We start from the raw sequence: 14,829 nt of genomic DNA, 5'->3' as shown, positions 1-14,829 counted from the left end.
ATCCCATGGTATATCATGTCAAAACAATATGTTGTCCGACCATGACACGCAGTTTTTGAAAACATCCATCTCACCGACTTTTTTACTATAACTATCCAACTTATTTGTCATGAACTCCATCACGAAGACCTTCAACAACGTCAAAGTCAACGACAGGAACCTCAAACTTATACTTCCCGCGGAACACATAGTACGCAATGCCAGCAAAGAGCCATCCAGCCATGACAACGATGGAGTAGTTCATGTTTTGCGGTGTAACTGGCATAGCAGATGGGAAAGTGCTAAAGATGACAACGACAGTAATCCATATCAAGCTAATAACGTTGGCAGCTGGACCAGCGATATGTCCGAGCTTGAAAGGACCGAAGCCATTGGAGGTTTGAAGACTCTTCCTTGCAAAGAGCATGGCGATGATGGGGAATGCATAGCTGACATACATGCCAATGATTGACATGGAAAGAATGGCATTGAAGGCAGTGGTGTTGCCAAGGTAGATGAGACCAAGCAGCATCTGGAGAACAGTAACAACCACGACAGCGTAAACAGGAATCTGAAGACGCTTGTCGACCTTGCTGAGCTGCTTGTCAAACGGTGTTGACTTATCTCTCGCAAAAGCCCACAGCGTTCTTGACGTAGAAGTGACACCCGCGACAGTCGCTGCAACAGCAGTGCAGGTAATGATAACGGAGAGAACAGTGCAACCCGCTTGACTCTTGGTAGCGTCAAGGAAGATCTGCATGAAGGGGAAACCAGTGGGTGTTGCGAGGAGCTTCTCGAGGGGGCCGGTTGAGAAGAGAAAGATGATGACGTAGACAAGACCCATGAGACCGTTGACGGTCACACTACCGACCATAGCGAGTGGAACATTACGGCTGGCGTGGGGCATCTCTTCTGCTAAGTGGCAGGCGGCGTCGTATCTGTGACGGTTAGATGATGGAAGGATAAATGGGAGGGGACGACATACCCGAGGAACGGATACACGGCACTCAAGAGGCCGACGAGCCAAGAGACACCATCGTTAGACCAGCCACTAGAGTTGGTGACTTCTGTAAAGACAAAAGAAGCCGAGTTCTTGGGTGCCATAACACCAAGAACAACAACGATCGTAACAAAGCCGATGACATGGATAGCGCCTAGGAATGTCAGTCAAACACCTCTCCAGCCTGCACAAGTACTCACCCGATACCGTATTGATATACGGCAAAAGCCTATCCCCCCAAATATTAAGAGCAAGCGCATAAACCAGAACCAGCCAGTAGAACAACATGCCCTGCCACCGCTCAGGAACATACGTCTCGTTGTTCACAATTATAAGAGCCTGCATCTGCAGCCCAGCAGCAAAAGCAGCAGAAGAGGTGAGAACAACTTGTCCGCCAATGCTAACCCATCCTGTGACCCAAGACGCGGTCGATCGAATCGAAGCGGGCGCAAGGGCTGCTACCCAGTGGTATTGACCTGCAGTATCATTCCGAAGCGTTAGTCTCGAGCTGAAAGGATCGTGTCCAGGGGTAGAGTGAAGAGATTACTGACCTCCAGCTGTAGGATAAATAGAGGCGATCTCGCCGAGAGAGCTGGCGATGCAGATTGAGCATACTGCTGATAATAGACTGATCATGTTAGCGGTGCTTGTTTTGGGGGAGGGAGACGGACTAGTTGTAGAAGAGACACGGTGCTCCTCCGGTGATGAGAGCTGTAGCGACGACAGAGGATAAAGCTTCCCATGTCGCCATGAGACAAACGCATAGAGCACAGAGAGAAAAGAGAGAATACTGTCTTCGAAGTTCCTGCGTATGACCCAGCTGCGCAAGACGCAGGGCATCATCGCTCGAAACTCCGGTATCACCCTCAAGGCTCATGGCGTCTTTATCAACAGCCACGTTATACTTCTCGAGCTCGCCCATATTCAAACAAAGGTTAATAATGTTTTTATAGTCAAATTCGTCTTTTTTCAGTTTTATGGAGCTATGGAAAGCACGGAAATGTCGTCTCTATAAACCGTCTTGATAAGAGAAAAGAGATATCGGCGCACCCCTGCTGGCATATCGCATCTTGATCAAAACACACGCTAAACAGGGGCCGTATCAAGAACGCGGGGAAATCTAACTTAGTTTTTCTTTACGAGCTGCGTTATCCTTGACCAGGGTGTTGATAGCGGGGAGATAAGCAAGATTGTGCTTCCGCGTTCCGAGAAGCGTTCCGAGTGCAACGCTCGGAACGACACCTTCCGGGGGGTACTATTTGACAGCTGCGAAACATCACATTTGCTGCTGGCTCTGATTGAACCAACAAACCCCATTCCATTGTCTTTAGTCTTTTTTGTCCAACATGGCTGCACCACATCCTCTCTCTGCCCTCTCAGCGCGTGAGACTAACCTTGCACGCGATATCGTCAAGGCGTCTCACCCCGGTGCGCTGCTGTTCTTTAGACAATCGTATCTGTTTGAGCCACCCAAGGAAGAAGTCCTCAGGTTTCTTGAGCTTGAGCATTCAGGTGCTCTGACTACTTCTTCGCCGAGACCTGATCGCTGCGCGCAGGTTTTCTACGATGTCATTGGTGGAGATCAGAAGTCGCAGTACTATGAGTCTGTGGTTGATGTTACGAAGCGGAGTATCGTGGCGCAGGAGATTATCAGCGAGGAGCACCAGGCCAGTCTGACTACGTAAGTCCCCTATCACCCTATATGCTGTAACTGAGCTGATTAGTTAGTGCCGAGTTTGATATTGTGGTTGAGTCTTGCAAGAGATCAAAGATGTTCCAGGATAAACTCAAGGAGATCAAGCTCCCCGAGGGTTTCGAGACAGTCATTGAGCCCTGGCCCTACGGTGCACCAGACCTAGAAGATGGCAATACCCGCTACTTCCAAGCCCTCGTCTTTGCGCGTGATGCTCGCAAGGGCCAAGACTCCAACTTCTACGCTTACCCCATGCCCTTGATCCCCGTCATGGACGCAGCGACCAAGGAGATCATCCGCATTGATGAGCCCGCTACGGGCGGCAAGGGCGATAGTCTCACTGACAAGACCTACGCTGCTGGGGCTATTGATCACTGCCAGTCTGCTGAGTATGTTCCAGAGCTTTTGCCCAATGGGACAAGGAAGGATTTGAAGCCCTTGATGGTTGTGCAGCCGCAGGGACCTAGTTTCTCCATCACAGAGGGGAATCTTATCCAGTGGCAGAAGTGGCGAATGAGGGTAACGTTTAATCCTCGGGAGGGTGCTGTTATTCATGATATCCGCTATGATGGACGGCCTGTTTTGTACAGATTGAGCATCAGCGACATGGTAAGTTTACTGAGAGATACTTACAAGAGACAAAACTAACATTTGCAGACTGTTCCTTATGCTGATCCTCGTCCACCATACCACCGCAAGCAAGCCTTTGACTTTGGCGACGGAGGTCTCGGCCACTGCGTCAACAACCTTACTCTCGGCTGCGACTGTCTCGGCGTGATCAAGGTATGCTGCACACCATAAACTTGACATATTCTCATGACTAACAACTCTAGTACTTTGATGGTGTCCTCACAGACGCAGACGGCACCGCGCAGGAAAGCAAGAACGTCATCTGTCTCCACGAGCAAGACAACGGCATCGGCTGGAAACACACCGACTGGCGAACTGGCCGCGCCGTCGTGACACGCCGCCGTGAGCTCGTTATCCAATTCATCATCACCCTCGCCAACTACGAGTACGTCTTCAACTACAAGTTTGACCAAGCAGCCGGCATCGTCGTCGAGGCCCGCGCAACAGGCATTGTGTCTGTCGTCAACATGGACCCCGGCAAGACGGCCCCCTGGGGAAACGTCGTCAGCCCTGGAGCTCTTGCACAGAACCATCAGCATGTTTTCTGCGTTCGTATTGATCCCTCAATCGACGGTAATGAGAACACTGTTGTGCAGGAGGAGAGTCTTCCGTTGAGAATGGATAAGAGGACAAACCCTAATGGAAACATGTATGAAGTGCGCCAGACGCACATCACCACCTCTCAAGGCATCGACGCAGCTCCATTCAACAACAGAGTCTTCAAGGTCCAGAACCTGAACAAACTAAACCGCGTATCGGGTAAACCGGTCGGTTACAAGATCACGCCCCCCGCAACACAACTCCTCCTCGCCGACCCCAACAGCACACAAGCCAAGCGCGCCCTATTCGCCAAGAAGCACTTCTGGGTCACCAAGTACAAGGACCACGAGCTCTTCGCTGGCGGCCGGTACACGCTCCTCAGCAAGAGTGAAGTCGGCGGTGTGAGCGACGCAGCTGATCGATGCGACGACGTGTTGAATCAGGATGTTGTGTGCTGGAGTGTCTTTGGACTCACGCATAATCCTCGTGTTGAGGACTGGCCTGTTATGCCGGTTGAGATGCTGCAGTTGCACATCTCGCCTTCGGATTTCTTTACGGGGAATCCGGCGCTTGATGTTCCGTCTGATAAGGATGTTGCGTCGAGATTGACTTCGGGATGCTGTAAGGAAGAGGGTCCAAAACTGTGATTGTCATCCTTTGATTGTGTTGATTTATTTGGCATGGCATAACTTGTAAATCAGTGTTTGCATTATTTTAGCATGAATGGGATTTCTAAAGACAACTGCCGGCTGCTGCTTGTACCGTGAAACGATTCCGGTAGTGAACGTGTTGAAACAAAACATTTGTTAAATCTATGACCTGTTACCCTGTAGTCATGACAAATTGATGATTGCGGCTGACGCGAGATGATCATATGCAGGATACACCACTTACTCAAATCAAGTTAGAGCTCACTACGCGTCTGTTTTACCGAGGCTTATCCTTGACAAATAAATGTCACCTCGGGATAGTTACATTGCTTTTTCCCATGCATTTATCGTCACGGATCTCGGCCTTTCTACCTTGGCGGCCAACTACCGACTCGCCAAGACCACTCCAACGTCCTCTGTGTCGCGGATCACGGGCCGCTGGAGATTACGGAGATGTTGCCTGACCCTTGATCGACCTGTCCCCATCCGCGTCATTTATTTCGTCCACTAACTCCGCGACGTCGGAACCGCAGTGGCGATTCCGACACCATAACCGCGGCCCAATCGGAAGACTCGACCCTCTCCATCTGCTATGCCCGCATTGCGGCTCCTGCTGAATAGTGGCACTCGATACCACATCATCGTGTAATCCTTTCTTCAACTGAAACATATAGAGTAGGGCAGTGGATTAAATATACGTAAGATATGGAGATGATCTGACTGCGGTGAAGCAATGAGTAAGAAACGAGGAGGATTTTGTGAGACCCTGGATTATGCATAACCCCTCATGTAACATGGTCAGTGCTATTCCGGAACATAACATCCTAGATTCCGAGTGGAATGGTTGCCGTAATGTACATAAGTAATATGCATGCGGTTTCACTGCACCCTTCTCTTCTCTTGCCTGCCTGTTATCGATTTCTCGCTGTCTAATAAGATCTTGATAAGTGGATATTATTATTGTTTTATACCCGAAATACACAAACTCAATATGGCGGAACTCACAATCACCGGCTCAGGTGGTCGAAAGATCACACGTACGTTACACTCATGAACTACCATTACGTGTATTTACAAAATGACTGACTCTTACAGTCCCCACCGGCCTCTTCATCGACAACACCTTCACCCCCGCAGAAGCCAACAAAACAGTCACAGTCGAAAATCCCACTACAGCCTCCCCCGTCGGCGCCGTCTCCGCCGCCCAGACCTCCGACGTCGACCGCGCTGTACTGTCGTCACGCAAAGCATCAGCGACTTGGAAGATTACACCTCCTCAGGAACGACGTCGTCTGTTGAATAAGCTCGCTGATCTTATTGAGCGAGATGTTCAGGACTTTGCGTCCATTGAGGCTGTTGATGCTGGCATGCTGTATAACATGTCCATGGGGATGAGCGTCCCGCAGGCAGCGGAGACGTGTAGATATTTCGCGGGCTGGGCGGATAAACTCGATGGGCAGAGCATTGACTACGAGAGCGGTCTTGCGTATACCAAGAGAGAGCCAATTGGTGTTTGTGCGGCTGTTGTTCCATGGAACACTCCTCTGTAAGTCACATCCCTTCTCGGCCTACTACCTTTGAGTACTAACAAGCATAGTATGATCACTTCATGGAAGCTGGCTCCCGCCCTCGCAGCAGGTAACACCCTCATCATCAAAACCCCCGAGCTCGCCCCTCTCTACGGCCAAAAACTTGGCCAGCTCATAGTCGAAGCCGGCTTCCCCCCCGGCGTGGTCAACATCCTCTGCGGTCTCGGCACCGTCGCAGGCCAAGCGCTCGCCGACCACAGCGAAGTCCGGAAGCTCTCCTTCACCGGCAGCGTCGGCGTCGGGCGCACCATCCTGGCCAGCGCCGCAAAGTCTAACCTCAAGCGCGTGACCCTCGAGCTCGGCGGCAAAGGCCCCAGCATTATCTTCTCCGACGCCGACTGGGAGAATGCGCTCATGTGGTCTACCATGGGAATCACCATTCACAATGGCCAGATCTGCGCGGCGGGGAGTAGGATTTATGTGCAGGAGGATATTTATGATAAGTTTGTAGCGGAGTTCTCGAAGAGGACCAAGGATGCTGTTATGGGCGATCCTTTGCTTGAGGAGACTATGAAGGGACCTGTTATTAGCTCAACGCAAAAGGAGAGGATCATGGGCTTCATCGCAAAGGCCAACTCCGAGGGAACACAAGTCCTCCACGGTGGCTCTCAATCGCACGACTCAAAGGGTCATTTCGTCCCCAACACAGCATACATCAACGTCTCACCATCAGCCAGCATCATCCGCGAAGAAGTTTTTGGCCCCGTCGCCAGCATCGCCAAGTTCAAGACCGAGCAAGAAGTCATCGATCTTGCGAATGACAACGTCTACGGTCTTGCAGCTTCAGTATTTACAAATGACATCAGCAAGGCGATTCGCGTGTCGGACAAGATTGAGTGTGGATTAGTCTGTGTTAATTCCTGGGGAAGCGTTAATGCTAATACGCCGTTTGGTGGGATTAAGCAGAGTGGCTTTGGGAGGGAGAATGGCGAGGATGCGCTGCATGATTGGACGCAGGTCAAGTGTGTCAAGGTCAATGTTTTTAAGCTGTAGATTTTGATATAATTATTACTGCCAAACTACTATTAAGTCACTTTAATGACCTTTCCTGGTGTTTGTGATGACTTCCTCTTACGGCATGACCAGAAACTACCCATTTCGGAAGTAAGCAGAGAAACTCACTAATTCCTCATCAAGTACTAACCCGACACTAGGAGATAACTAAAAAGCGCGCTCGCTTCGCTATCAATTGACGCGTCCCTCGTTATCTCCTCATTCTTCGGAACCAGATAGCCCGGAACTAGAGCATTCCGAGTGTTACCATCACATATGCTTCTCCATGACTCGACTGCTTGTTCATCACTATTCTTATCAGTTTCATTTTGTCCGTTCCGGTCGGAACCTTTGAGGCATTAGTCAATGCTGTATCATTGCAGAAAGACCGCGTAATGTTTTGTTGACTTGTTGCAAGGCTCGTATCAGATATCAGATTATCCCTATCGCCTGCATTCTTGCCTGTTCTCAGTTGTCGCACGGCAGTTCACCATGATCTCTTCACCGGACTGTCACAAGAAACCCTCAATTCTCAGAAACATACAACTTGGCCAGTTTCTGTCTCATCTACACAGAACAATTGAGTCGCGGGAAGGTCGAGATGTAGTCCTTCTATTTGCTGGCGAAGCCATACGCCTGGTCACCTTCATCATGGACCTATTAGCATCTTACCTCCAAAGACTGCAGAGTCAAAGATTGAGAGGTCTCTCCGAATCATCCTTCACAATATCTCACATCAACTCGATGGCAACATCAACAACACGAGTCGCAAACTGTTCAAGAGCACTTTGTGCAATGCTTGATGAGTGGCAGATAATGAATCGCCTCTTCGGGGTCTTGGATATGTGGAAGGCAGCCAGAGATCTCATTAAACGAGTCTCCGCCGAGAGATCAGCAGGAAAACCCATGAAAAAGCTGGATATTGGAATCCAAACTTCACAAATACTCTGCCTCACATCATTCCACGTCTCCGAAGCAATTGGTTTCCTCTCAGCAAGGGGAATTCTCAAACGCTCGGCCAAATCAGAAGAAAAGTTAACATTCCTCGCAATTCGCTCCTGGGCGGCGTTTACAATGATTGAGATTGGTCGTTTGTCACTGGATTGGATTAACACTATGCAGGATAAGGAAAAACTGGCGACAAAGACATGGAAGGCAAAATGGAAGAGCGATATGCTTCAGAATTTGGCTTGGGCTAGTGTTGCCACTCATTGGAGTCTGAGAAATGGTTTGATACCCGAGGCTTTTGTTTCGCCGCTGGCGGTGTTTGCGACGTGGAGTTTGGTCAAAGATGCTTGGAAGAATGCGGCTTAATCCTCATTGTACATTATCGTGGTAGCAACATAATTCAAGCGTGGAATGAAGGAGAACTATCAAAGAAACATCGTGATCTCTATATCCGTATTTCCCAGTGTAACCGAAATCTTGATTTGCTGTTGAACACCTTGGTTCGACTTCTGGTCGGAAAGATTGCGAAAGTTCCGATGACTTTATGATGCTTGTGATTGGCTGTTGGATTTTGCGTCGAAAGCTCGGTCGTCGGAAAACTATTCCGCGCCGGATACTCGGGCCATGAGAAAGTTCGCGATGACTTCTCGAAATGGTATAATAGGCTTTCAGGATTTCTGAATAGTTGCAGATCATCATCAACATCAATTCTATCTGCCCCAATTTTCGACACGATGGCTGAAATCGACATCATGACCAACGAGTCCATCTTGGACGAAGCTCTTCTTACAACAGAGTCTCCCGTCATTGACTCAACCGACTTGATCGTCCTTGTTTCCCTTCTCCTCGGAGCAATTGTCTATCTGTCAAACGGCAAATTACGAAACCTCTTCTTCCCCAAAACCACCATATCAGCAGAGACGACAGCTTCAAAAGAAGACAGTCTTCGAAGCATCTCTCACATCTGCAACACCACCGGAAAAAACTGCATCATCTTCTACGGCTCACAAACCGGCACCGCAGAGAACTACGCTCAAAAGCTGGCACGAGAAGCCAGTTCACGCTATGGCCTCGATCCCATGGTCGCTGATCTTGAGGAGTATGACTATAATGATCTTTCTGAACTCTCAGAGCAAGTCGTGTTGATGTTTGTCCTCGCTACGTACGGCGAGGGTGAACCAACTGATAACGCCCAGGACTTTTACACCTACATCACTGGCGGTGAAGATGGGGATCAACCGGATGCTGATCTTCAGAACGTCAAGTATGTTGCTTTCGGTCTAGGGAATAGCACCTATGAGCATTATAATGCTATGGTGAGACGTGTTTCCAAAGCACTGGATCAGCTCGGTGCGAAGAATCTTGCTAGTGTTGGGGAGGCTGACGATGCGGCTGGGACGACTGAAGAGGACTTTCTGGCATGGAAGCAGGACATGTGGCCGAAGCTTGTCCAAGAGTTTGGGCTTCAGGAGAGAGATGTTGCCTATGAGTCTACCTTTGGTGTTCTGGAAAGAGATGACCTGAGTGCGAGCTCGCCTGGAGTCTTTCTCGGTGAAGCAAACGCGGATCATCTTGATACCAGCTCTGGCAACCGTCAGTTCAGCAACACGAACCCTTACATCGCCAAGATCACTGAGTCTCGCGAGGTGTTCACTTCCGAGGATCGGAACTGCATTCACATGGAGATCGATCTTGGCGACTCAGGTCTGTCTTATGAGACGGGTGATCACATCGCTATCTGGCCTACCAACTCAGAAGATCAAGTCGCCCAACTTCTCAACATTCTTGGGCTGACCGAGAAGAAGGATACAGTTATTTCCATCGTCAGTCGGGAGGCAACAGCAAAGTCACCTGTTCCTACACCGACTACATATGCTGCTGCACTACGATATTACCTTGAAATTGCTGGACCTGTATCTCGAGATTTCATCAACGTCATCGCTGCTTTTGCACCTACCGAGATCGCAAAGGTCGAAGCGACGAAGCTTGGTAGCGATAAGGTGTATTTCCATGAGAAAATCAGCCAGAAATGTCTTTCACTTGCTCAAGTGTTGAGTATGCTCAGCGGCGGCCAACCATGGCCTAAGCTGCCCTTCTCAGCTATCGTAGAAGGACTCAGCAAACTTCAGCCTCGATACTACTCCATCTCCTCATCATCCCTCGTCCAACCCTCCCTCGTTTCCATCACCGCTGCCGTTGAATCAGCTGAGATTCAAGGCCGACCCGATGTCTTCAAGGGCGTTGCGACGAACTACCTTCTCTCTCTCAAACAGGCTCATAATCAGGAATCTCAATCACAAGATTATCAACTCAATGGTCCTCGGGAGAAGTACATCGGCTTCAAAGCGCCCGTTCATCTTCGCAAGTCCAACTTCAAACTTCCGAAGGATTCGTCTCGACCTGTCATCATGGTCGGTCCGGGAACTGGTGTTGCTCCATTCAGAGGCTTCGTGCAGGAGCGAGCGGCGTTGAAGAAGCAGGGTAAAAATGTCGGAAAGAGTCTGTTGTTCTTTGGATGTCGTCGACGGGACGGGGATTATCTCTATGAATCAGAATGGAGGGTAAGTTTACAATCACTCCTTTCTAGGATAGCCACTGACACAAAGTTAGGATCACAAGGAGACCCTTAGCCATAGCTTCGATATCCATGTCGCCTTCTCAAGAGAGACCAAGCAAAAGGTCTACGTGCAGCATCTTATCAGGAGTCACGCCAAGGAGGTGATAGACATGATTGACAACGGGGCGATTGTCTACGTTTGCGGCGATGCGAAGCACATGGCACGCGATGTTAACTCAACGATCATCTCTATCTGGGCTGAACAGCGCAATATCTCCGTTCAGAGCGCAACGGAGAAGGTGAAGGGTCTAAGGGACACTGCAAGATATCAGGTAAGTACATCGCCCCCCAAGTTGAAGCCATTGCTAACATCTTGAAGGAGGATATCTGGTAGAGGTAGTTCTGCACCATCCTTAGATAGAATGCTGGGTATTAGAAAGCATTTGAATGAGTCAGAATCTCATGAGCTAGCATAGAATGTAAGACTCAATTGTAGTCCGGACGGGGCCTGGCAGCTTCTTCAATCATGTGATGTCGATGCCTGGGCACCTAATTTGTCTCCTGTCGGCCTAGATGCTCGGAATCGCAAGTGATACTTGTTTTGAATATCCATGCAGGATCGAACTCGCCAATGTGAGGTACGCGTGAACAGAGGAGGCAGTATGGAAGAGTCCTACACGTGTCTTTAGACTTGGGATTCTTTATGTTACATTCAAAAGATTAGAAGTGAGAAGGATGTAAAAAGGTTCTGAAGCAGTGGTTTGATAATAAACTAGTAGAGAAGAAGATAACTGTCTATCTATCCCGAGAATCTAAGCAGAATCTCTTCCAGCTTGGGCCGCCTGGTATATCCAGCTGTCCTCACTTGGCAATAACAAGCTGACCATCTGGGTTGTGGTTGACAGTGACAGTAGGGCCACGGACAGTAAAGTCAATCTGAAGAGGCTTCTTTCCGAGCTTAGCAACATCAAGGAGCTGTGCAACCTGGAAGGTAGCACCGTAGGCGATGTAGTAGGTGTTAACAGGCTGGATCTGGTACTGGTTTCCAGGCTCAGGCCTGAGAGTAGCAGTAGGAACACTGCCAGCTCCATCAGGGGAGCTGGCGAGACCAACGAAAAAGTTTCCTTTCCAATCAAGTTTAGACTTTACTTGTAGACGCTCAAGGGAAACGGGAGGATACTTACGGTCGGTGGCGTCCTCTAGAGTGAAGTCGTTGCCAGTGTCAACTTCATAGGAGTTATTCCAGGCAGTAGACGAAGCAGGAGCCTTGTCGAAAGAGGGAGCACCAGCCCCAGCAATCATGTTAAGGGTAGTGCCTGGGATATCGGTGTCATCGGCGGCCTTGGAGCCGAGGGTGACAGGCTTGGTCTGAGTGATAGAGACCTTGGCACCAGTCTTCTCACCGCCCTTCCAGGTACTGACAATGGCATAGTAGCTCTTCCACATCTCAAACTCAGCACTGGCACCATCAGGAGTACCCTGAGCCGTCTGGTAGATGTTAGTCCAGATATTAGACTTTACAACACCAGTAATCTCAGGTTTCTCGCTGAAGAGGTTATAGTTCTGGCTGCTGCCAGTCTTGTTGTTGATGATGATAGTGTACTTGTTGGCCATTGTGGCGGTAATATAAAACTCTTGCGATACTTACAATTCCACTGAACATCAAGCTGCAGAAGGCCGTGCAGGTCTGTCGAGGCCACTCGACTCCAGGGCTGATTGCTGCCAATGAGATTGCTCGAGAACAGTTTTGGATAGCTAGATTTCGACGGAACCTAACAGAAGACTATGGCTGGTGTGCCGAGACATACCCGGCATCAGCTATTTCGTAAGATCGACCGTTCTTAATGCGAACAAAAGCTAACGACATACCCCTTGTATAGACAACTCTTCTGGAACGGCGGATATAACACCGCTGTCCAAGGACCTGAGATTCGCGGGTTCGCTCTTGAGACCCAAGTCATTGGCAGGGGTGCAGCGGAGCTACGTCTTCTTGATCAAACCTTTGACACGGATCGGCTCGATGCCATGTCTCAGGACGTGGACAGGTCGGCATATCGTCTACCATGCGCGCAATTCTGCAGGCTGATGATACCTGTTGTGCAGGACCGCACACAGCAGCAGCTGGACGACTATGATGATGATCTGGTCAATAGCGTGCTCAAAACATATCCTCTCCCTCCTCACTAGGTTATCCGCAGATAATCATATAGTTAGACTTACCATGAGTATTAGTCGAGCTGAATCGAGCGATGTCCCGGTATAGTATTCAGTGAAATCGCGACATCGCTAATGTAGTAATTAAATAGCAAGACTCATTCACTATGACGTTGTATGGGCCAACACCCTCTCCGCTTCTTCCATGACATCCCACGCATAAAAGAAGTCCCTGATCGGCTTTGTAAAGTTCATCGCTTCAGGAGGAAAGATATCCTCTCCCCAGATATCTTCAGCTCGCTTCCGCAGAATACTCGAAATTCCAGGTTGTGCATCAGAAAGCAGTTGAGTAACATGAATGCGGCGCTTCAAAATGTTATTGTACAAGTCTAGACGCTCTGCGATCTTTTTTGGGTTCTGCACGTCCTTGAAGAGAGCTTCCAGTACTGCTGCTTCCTCGATCGCGAGGACTGCGCCTTGTGCTATGTTTCTTGTTAGCAGTGTGATGCTCAAGGATTTTACAACGTACCATGCGTCGGCTGGATTGGATGTGCAGCATCGCCAATTATAACAGCTCTCTCCCTGGTATACGTCTCAAGTGGCTCCCTGCGGAACAGCTTATGGACAGAAACACTCGTCGACAAACTAAACAACTTGGCCACCAGCGGATTGAACCCCCCAACCATAGCAGTGATGTCTTGAACGTTGGTATCTGTATTCCAATCGACGGCGTGCTCATTCTCTGCCTTTGTTTTGTGACGAAATGCAACGTTAAGCATCTTTCCATCGCGGCAGGGATACGTAACGAGGAAAGTCCCGGTGGAAAGTTCAAAGGGGACCCAGAATCCTGGGTCTTGGTGTTTAAAGATGGTTTCGAGGTCGGGGTCTTTGTTGACTTCCGATAATGGGATTAGGCAGCGGTAAAATGAGGAGCCGATATCTTCGAGAGGGGCGGCTTTCCGAGTGATTTCGTCGACGAGTTTGGTCTGAAAGGAAGATTAGCCAGTGAAGATTGCAACGTGACAGATACTGGACTTGCTCGAACACCGTCAGCAACAACTACAAGATCTTTCCGAAAAGCCTCCCCATTGTCCAACAAAATCGTGGCTCTCTCACAATCAAGGCTCGTAACAGAGTTTCCGTTGTGAATTACCACCGGCGAGCCCAGATATCGCTCATCGCTCGACAGAGCCATTTCTTTCAACGCAGTATGAAGATCTACACGATGAAAGAACATGAATGGCGCACCATAGTCATCTTCAACATGACCAAAGTTTTCGACTACCAAGTCCTCCAGTGTATGGGGATCTACCATACGTATCTGCTTATTCTGCACACCGCGCGCTATCTTGGGATCAAAGCCGAGGTGACGAAGGACACGCATTCCATTTGGTGTGATGGTGATAGCAGCGCCTATTTCATCCTTGAAGTTGGACCTCTCGAAGACCTTCGCGATGTCAGCCGAGCCCAATCGCTGGATGTTGATTTGATAACCTCAACTTGGGCTCCTGTCCGTCGAAGAGCAATAGCGGCGCTCAGGCCACCAATGCCGGCGCCAATGATCCCAACCTTCAATGTCATTGTCACCAACTGAAAGATAATTGAAGCGTTGCTGACGGGCTTGCGGCAGGGGCACAGTGTCTTATTAACAAGTTGCTACGCCTCACGGAACAGCAGCGAAAGCCCCCGCCTTGCGGAAGATCAATGCCGAGATTAGGCGCTTAGATAAGAGGCCAAATTCTATAGCCACTGCAAATCCTTCAAGAGGGCAAAGGGTGACTGTTGGCAGACTTTCGGCATTCATTTTTCTCTGGGGCCCTGATTGAGAACTCCTGTAGAAGGCTAGGTGATATTTGGTGGTTCAACAGTTGTAAGGCTAGACGAGATCTGCACTTGTTGATCGTCAATGATGCAATGTGTAATACGCTGGATGCGCTATACGCTCACCATACGCCTTAGGCAACGCTAGTGAAGCGCAAGGGCTTACAGACCCCAATTCTCTGCCTGCTCCGCTCCATAAGTCCCTTGTTGGCAACTGAGCTACTCTGACCGACGTTGGCTCTACCATATCGTACACAAACTTCCATCCTCCATCA

The 14,829-nt window shown here is 49.4% G+C and overlaps 7 protein-coding genes across 7 annotated transcripts; 4 read left to right on the top strand and 3 right to left on the bottom strand.

Annotated features, from left to right (window-relative positions):
* Nucleotides 1-90: 90 nt before the first annotated feature.
* On the bottom strand, nt 91-1,944 carry FOIG_16067 (uncharacterized protein). The gene is made up of 5 exons (XM_031217488.1): nt 1,651-1,944; nt 1,531-1,607; nt 1,180-1,455; nt 965-1,133; nt 91-917 (listed from the first exon to the last, which is right to left on the bottom strand). The coding sequence occupies exons 1-5, from the start codon at nt 1,899-1,901 to the stop codon at nt 101-103; spliced, it is 1,590 nt and encodes a 529-aa protein (XP_031052780.1). The 5' UTR covers nt 1,902-1,944; the 3' UTR covers nt 91-100.
* Nucleotides 1,945-2,271: 327 nt separating this feature from the next.
* FOIG_16066 (copper amine oxidase 1) lies at nt 2,272-4,620 on the top strand. Its single transcript, XM_031217487.1, has 4 exons — nt 2,272-2,660; nt 2,708-3,281; nt 3,330-3,455; nt 3,506-4,620. The coding sequence occupies exons 1-4, from the start codon at nt 2,326-2,328 to the stop codon at nt 4,487-4,489; spliced, it is 2,019 nt and encodes a 672-aa protein (XP_031052779.1). The 5' UTR covers nt 2,272-2,325; the 3' UTR covers nt 4,490-4,620.
* A 745-nt stretch (nt 4,621-5,365) lies between these two features.
* On the top strand, nt 5,366-7,132 carry FOIG_16065 (aldehyde dehydrogenase (NAD+)). Its single transcript, XM_031217486.1, has 3 exons — nt 5,366-5,529; nt 5,588-6,038; nt 6,090-7,132. Exons 1-3 carry the CDS (start codon nt 5,484-5,486, stop codon nt 7,072-7,074), a joined length of 1,482 nt encoding a protein of 493 aa, XP_031052778.1. The 5' UTR covers nt 5,366-5,483; the 3' UTR covers nt 7,075-7,132.
* Nucleotides 7,133-7,371: 239 nt separating this feature from the next.
* On the top strand, nt 7,372-8,388 carry FOIG_16064 (uncharacterized protein; the record flags this gene model as incomplete). Its single annotated transcript, XM_031217485.1, has 1 exon — nt 7,372-8,388. The coding sequence occupies exon 1, from the start codon at nt 7,567-7,569 to the stop codon at nt 8,386-8,388; it is 822 nt and encodes a 273-aa protein (XP_031052777.1). The 5' UTR covers nt 7,372-7,566.
* Nucleotides 8,389-8,756: 368 nt separating this feature from the next.
* FOIG_16063 (NADPH-ferrihemoprotein reductase) lies at nt 8,757-10,973 on the top strand (the record flags this gene model as incomplete). Its single annotated transcript, XM_031217484.1, has 3 exons — nt 8,757-10,583; nt 10,633-10,911; nt 10,959-10,973. The coding sequence occupies 3 exons, from the start codon at nt 8,757-8,759 to the stop codon at nt 10,971-10,973; spliced, it is 2,121 nt and encodes a 706-aa protein (XP_031052776.1).
* A 467-nt stretch (nt 10,974-11,440) lies between these two features.
* Nucleotides 11,441-12,193, bottom strand: FOIG_16062 (uncharacterized protein; the record flags this gene model as incomplete). The annotated part of the gene is made up of 2 exons (XM_031217483.1): nt 11,441-11,703; nt 11,764-12,193. The coding sequence occupies 2 exons, from the start codon at nt 12,191-12,193 to the stop codon at nt 11,441-11,443; spliced, it is 693 nt and encodes a 230-aa protein (XP_031052775.1).
* A 705-nt stretch (nt 12,194-12,898) lies between these two features.
* Nucleotides 12,899-14,314, bottom strand: FOIG_16061 (uncharacterized protein; the record flags this gene model as incomplete). The annotated part of the gene is made up of 4 exons (XM_031217482.1): nt 12,899-13,215; nt 13,263-13,719; nt 13,764-14,180; nt 14,228-14,314. 4 exons carry the CDS (start codon nt 14,312-14,314, stop codon nt 12,899-12,901), a joined length of 1,278 nt encoding a protein of 425 aa, XP_031052774.1.
* Between the last annotated feature and the right edge of the window lie 515 nt (nt 14,315-14,829).

Source organism: Fusarium odoratissimum (genome assembly GCF_000260195.1).
Source record: "Fusarium odoratissimum NRRL 54006 unplaced genomic scaffold supercont1.65, whole genome shotgun sequence".
Lineage (NCBI taxonomy): Eukaryota > Fungi > Ascomycota > Sordariomycetes > Hypocreales > Nectriaceae > Fusarium > Fusarium odoratissimum.
This window is presented reverse-complemented; position numbering and strand designations above follow the sequence as displayed.

Bases quoted from the DNA above. Each gene is read 5' to 3' on its own strand.
- FOIG_16067 (XM_031217488.1), bottom strand. From the start codon at position 1,901: ATGGGCGAGCTCGAGAAGTATAACGTGGCTGTTGATAAAGACGCCATG. The intron at 1,608-1,650 runs GTCCGTCTCCCT...TAACATGATCAG, and splicing joins CCGTGTCTCTTCTACAACTA to TCTATTATCAGCAGTATGCT. The intron at 1,134-1,179 runs GTGAGTACTTGT...TGACATTCCTAG, and splicing joins GTATATCAATACGGTATCGG to GCGCTATCCATGTCATCGGC.
- FOIG_16066 (XM_031217487.1), top strand. From the start codon at position 2,326: ATGGCTGCACCACATCCTCTCTCTGCCCTCTCAGCGCGTGAGACTAAC. The intron at 3,282-3,329 runs GTAAGTTTACTG...TAACATTTGCAG, and splicing joins GATTGAGCATCAGCGACATG to ACTGTTCCTTATGCTGATCC. The intron at 3,456-3,505 runs GTATGCTGCACA...TAACAACTCTAG, and splicing joins ACTGTCTCGGCGTGATCAAG to TACTTTGATGGTGTCCTCAC.
- FOIG_16065 (XM_031217486.1), top strand. From the start codon at position 5,484: ATGGCGGAACTCACAATCACCGGCTCAGGTGGTCGAAAGATCACAC. The intron at 5,530-5,587 runs GTACGTTACACT...TGACTCTTACAG, and splicing joins AGGTGGTCGAAAGATCACAC to TCCCCACCGGCCTCTTCATC. The intron at 6,039-6,089 runs GTAAGTCACATC...TAACAAGCATAG, and splicing joins GTTCCATGGAACACTCCTCT to TATGATCACTTCATGGAAGC.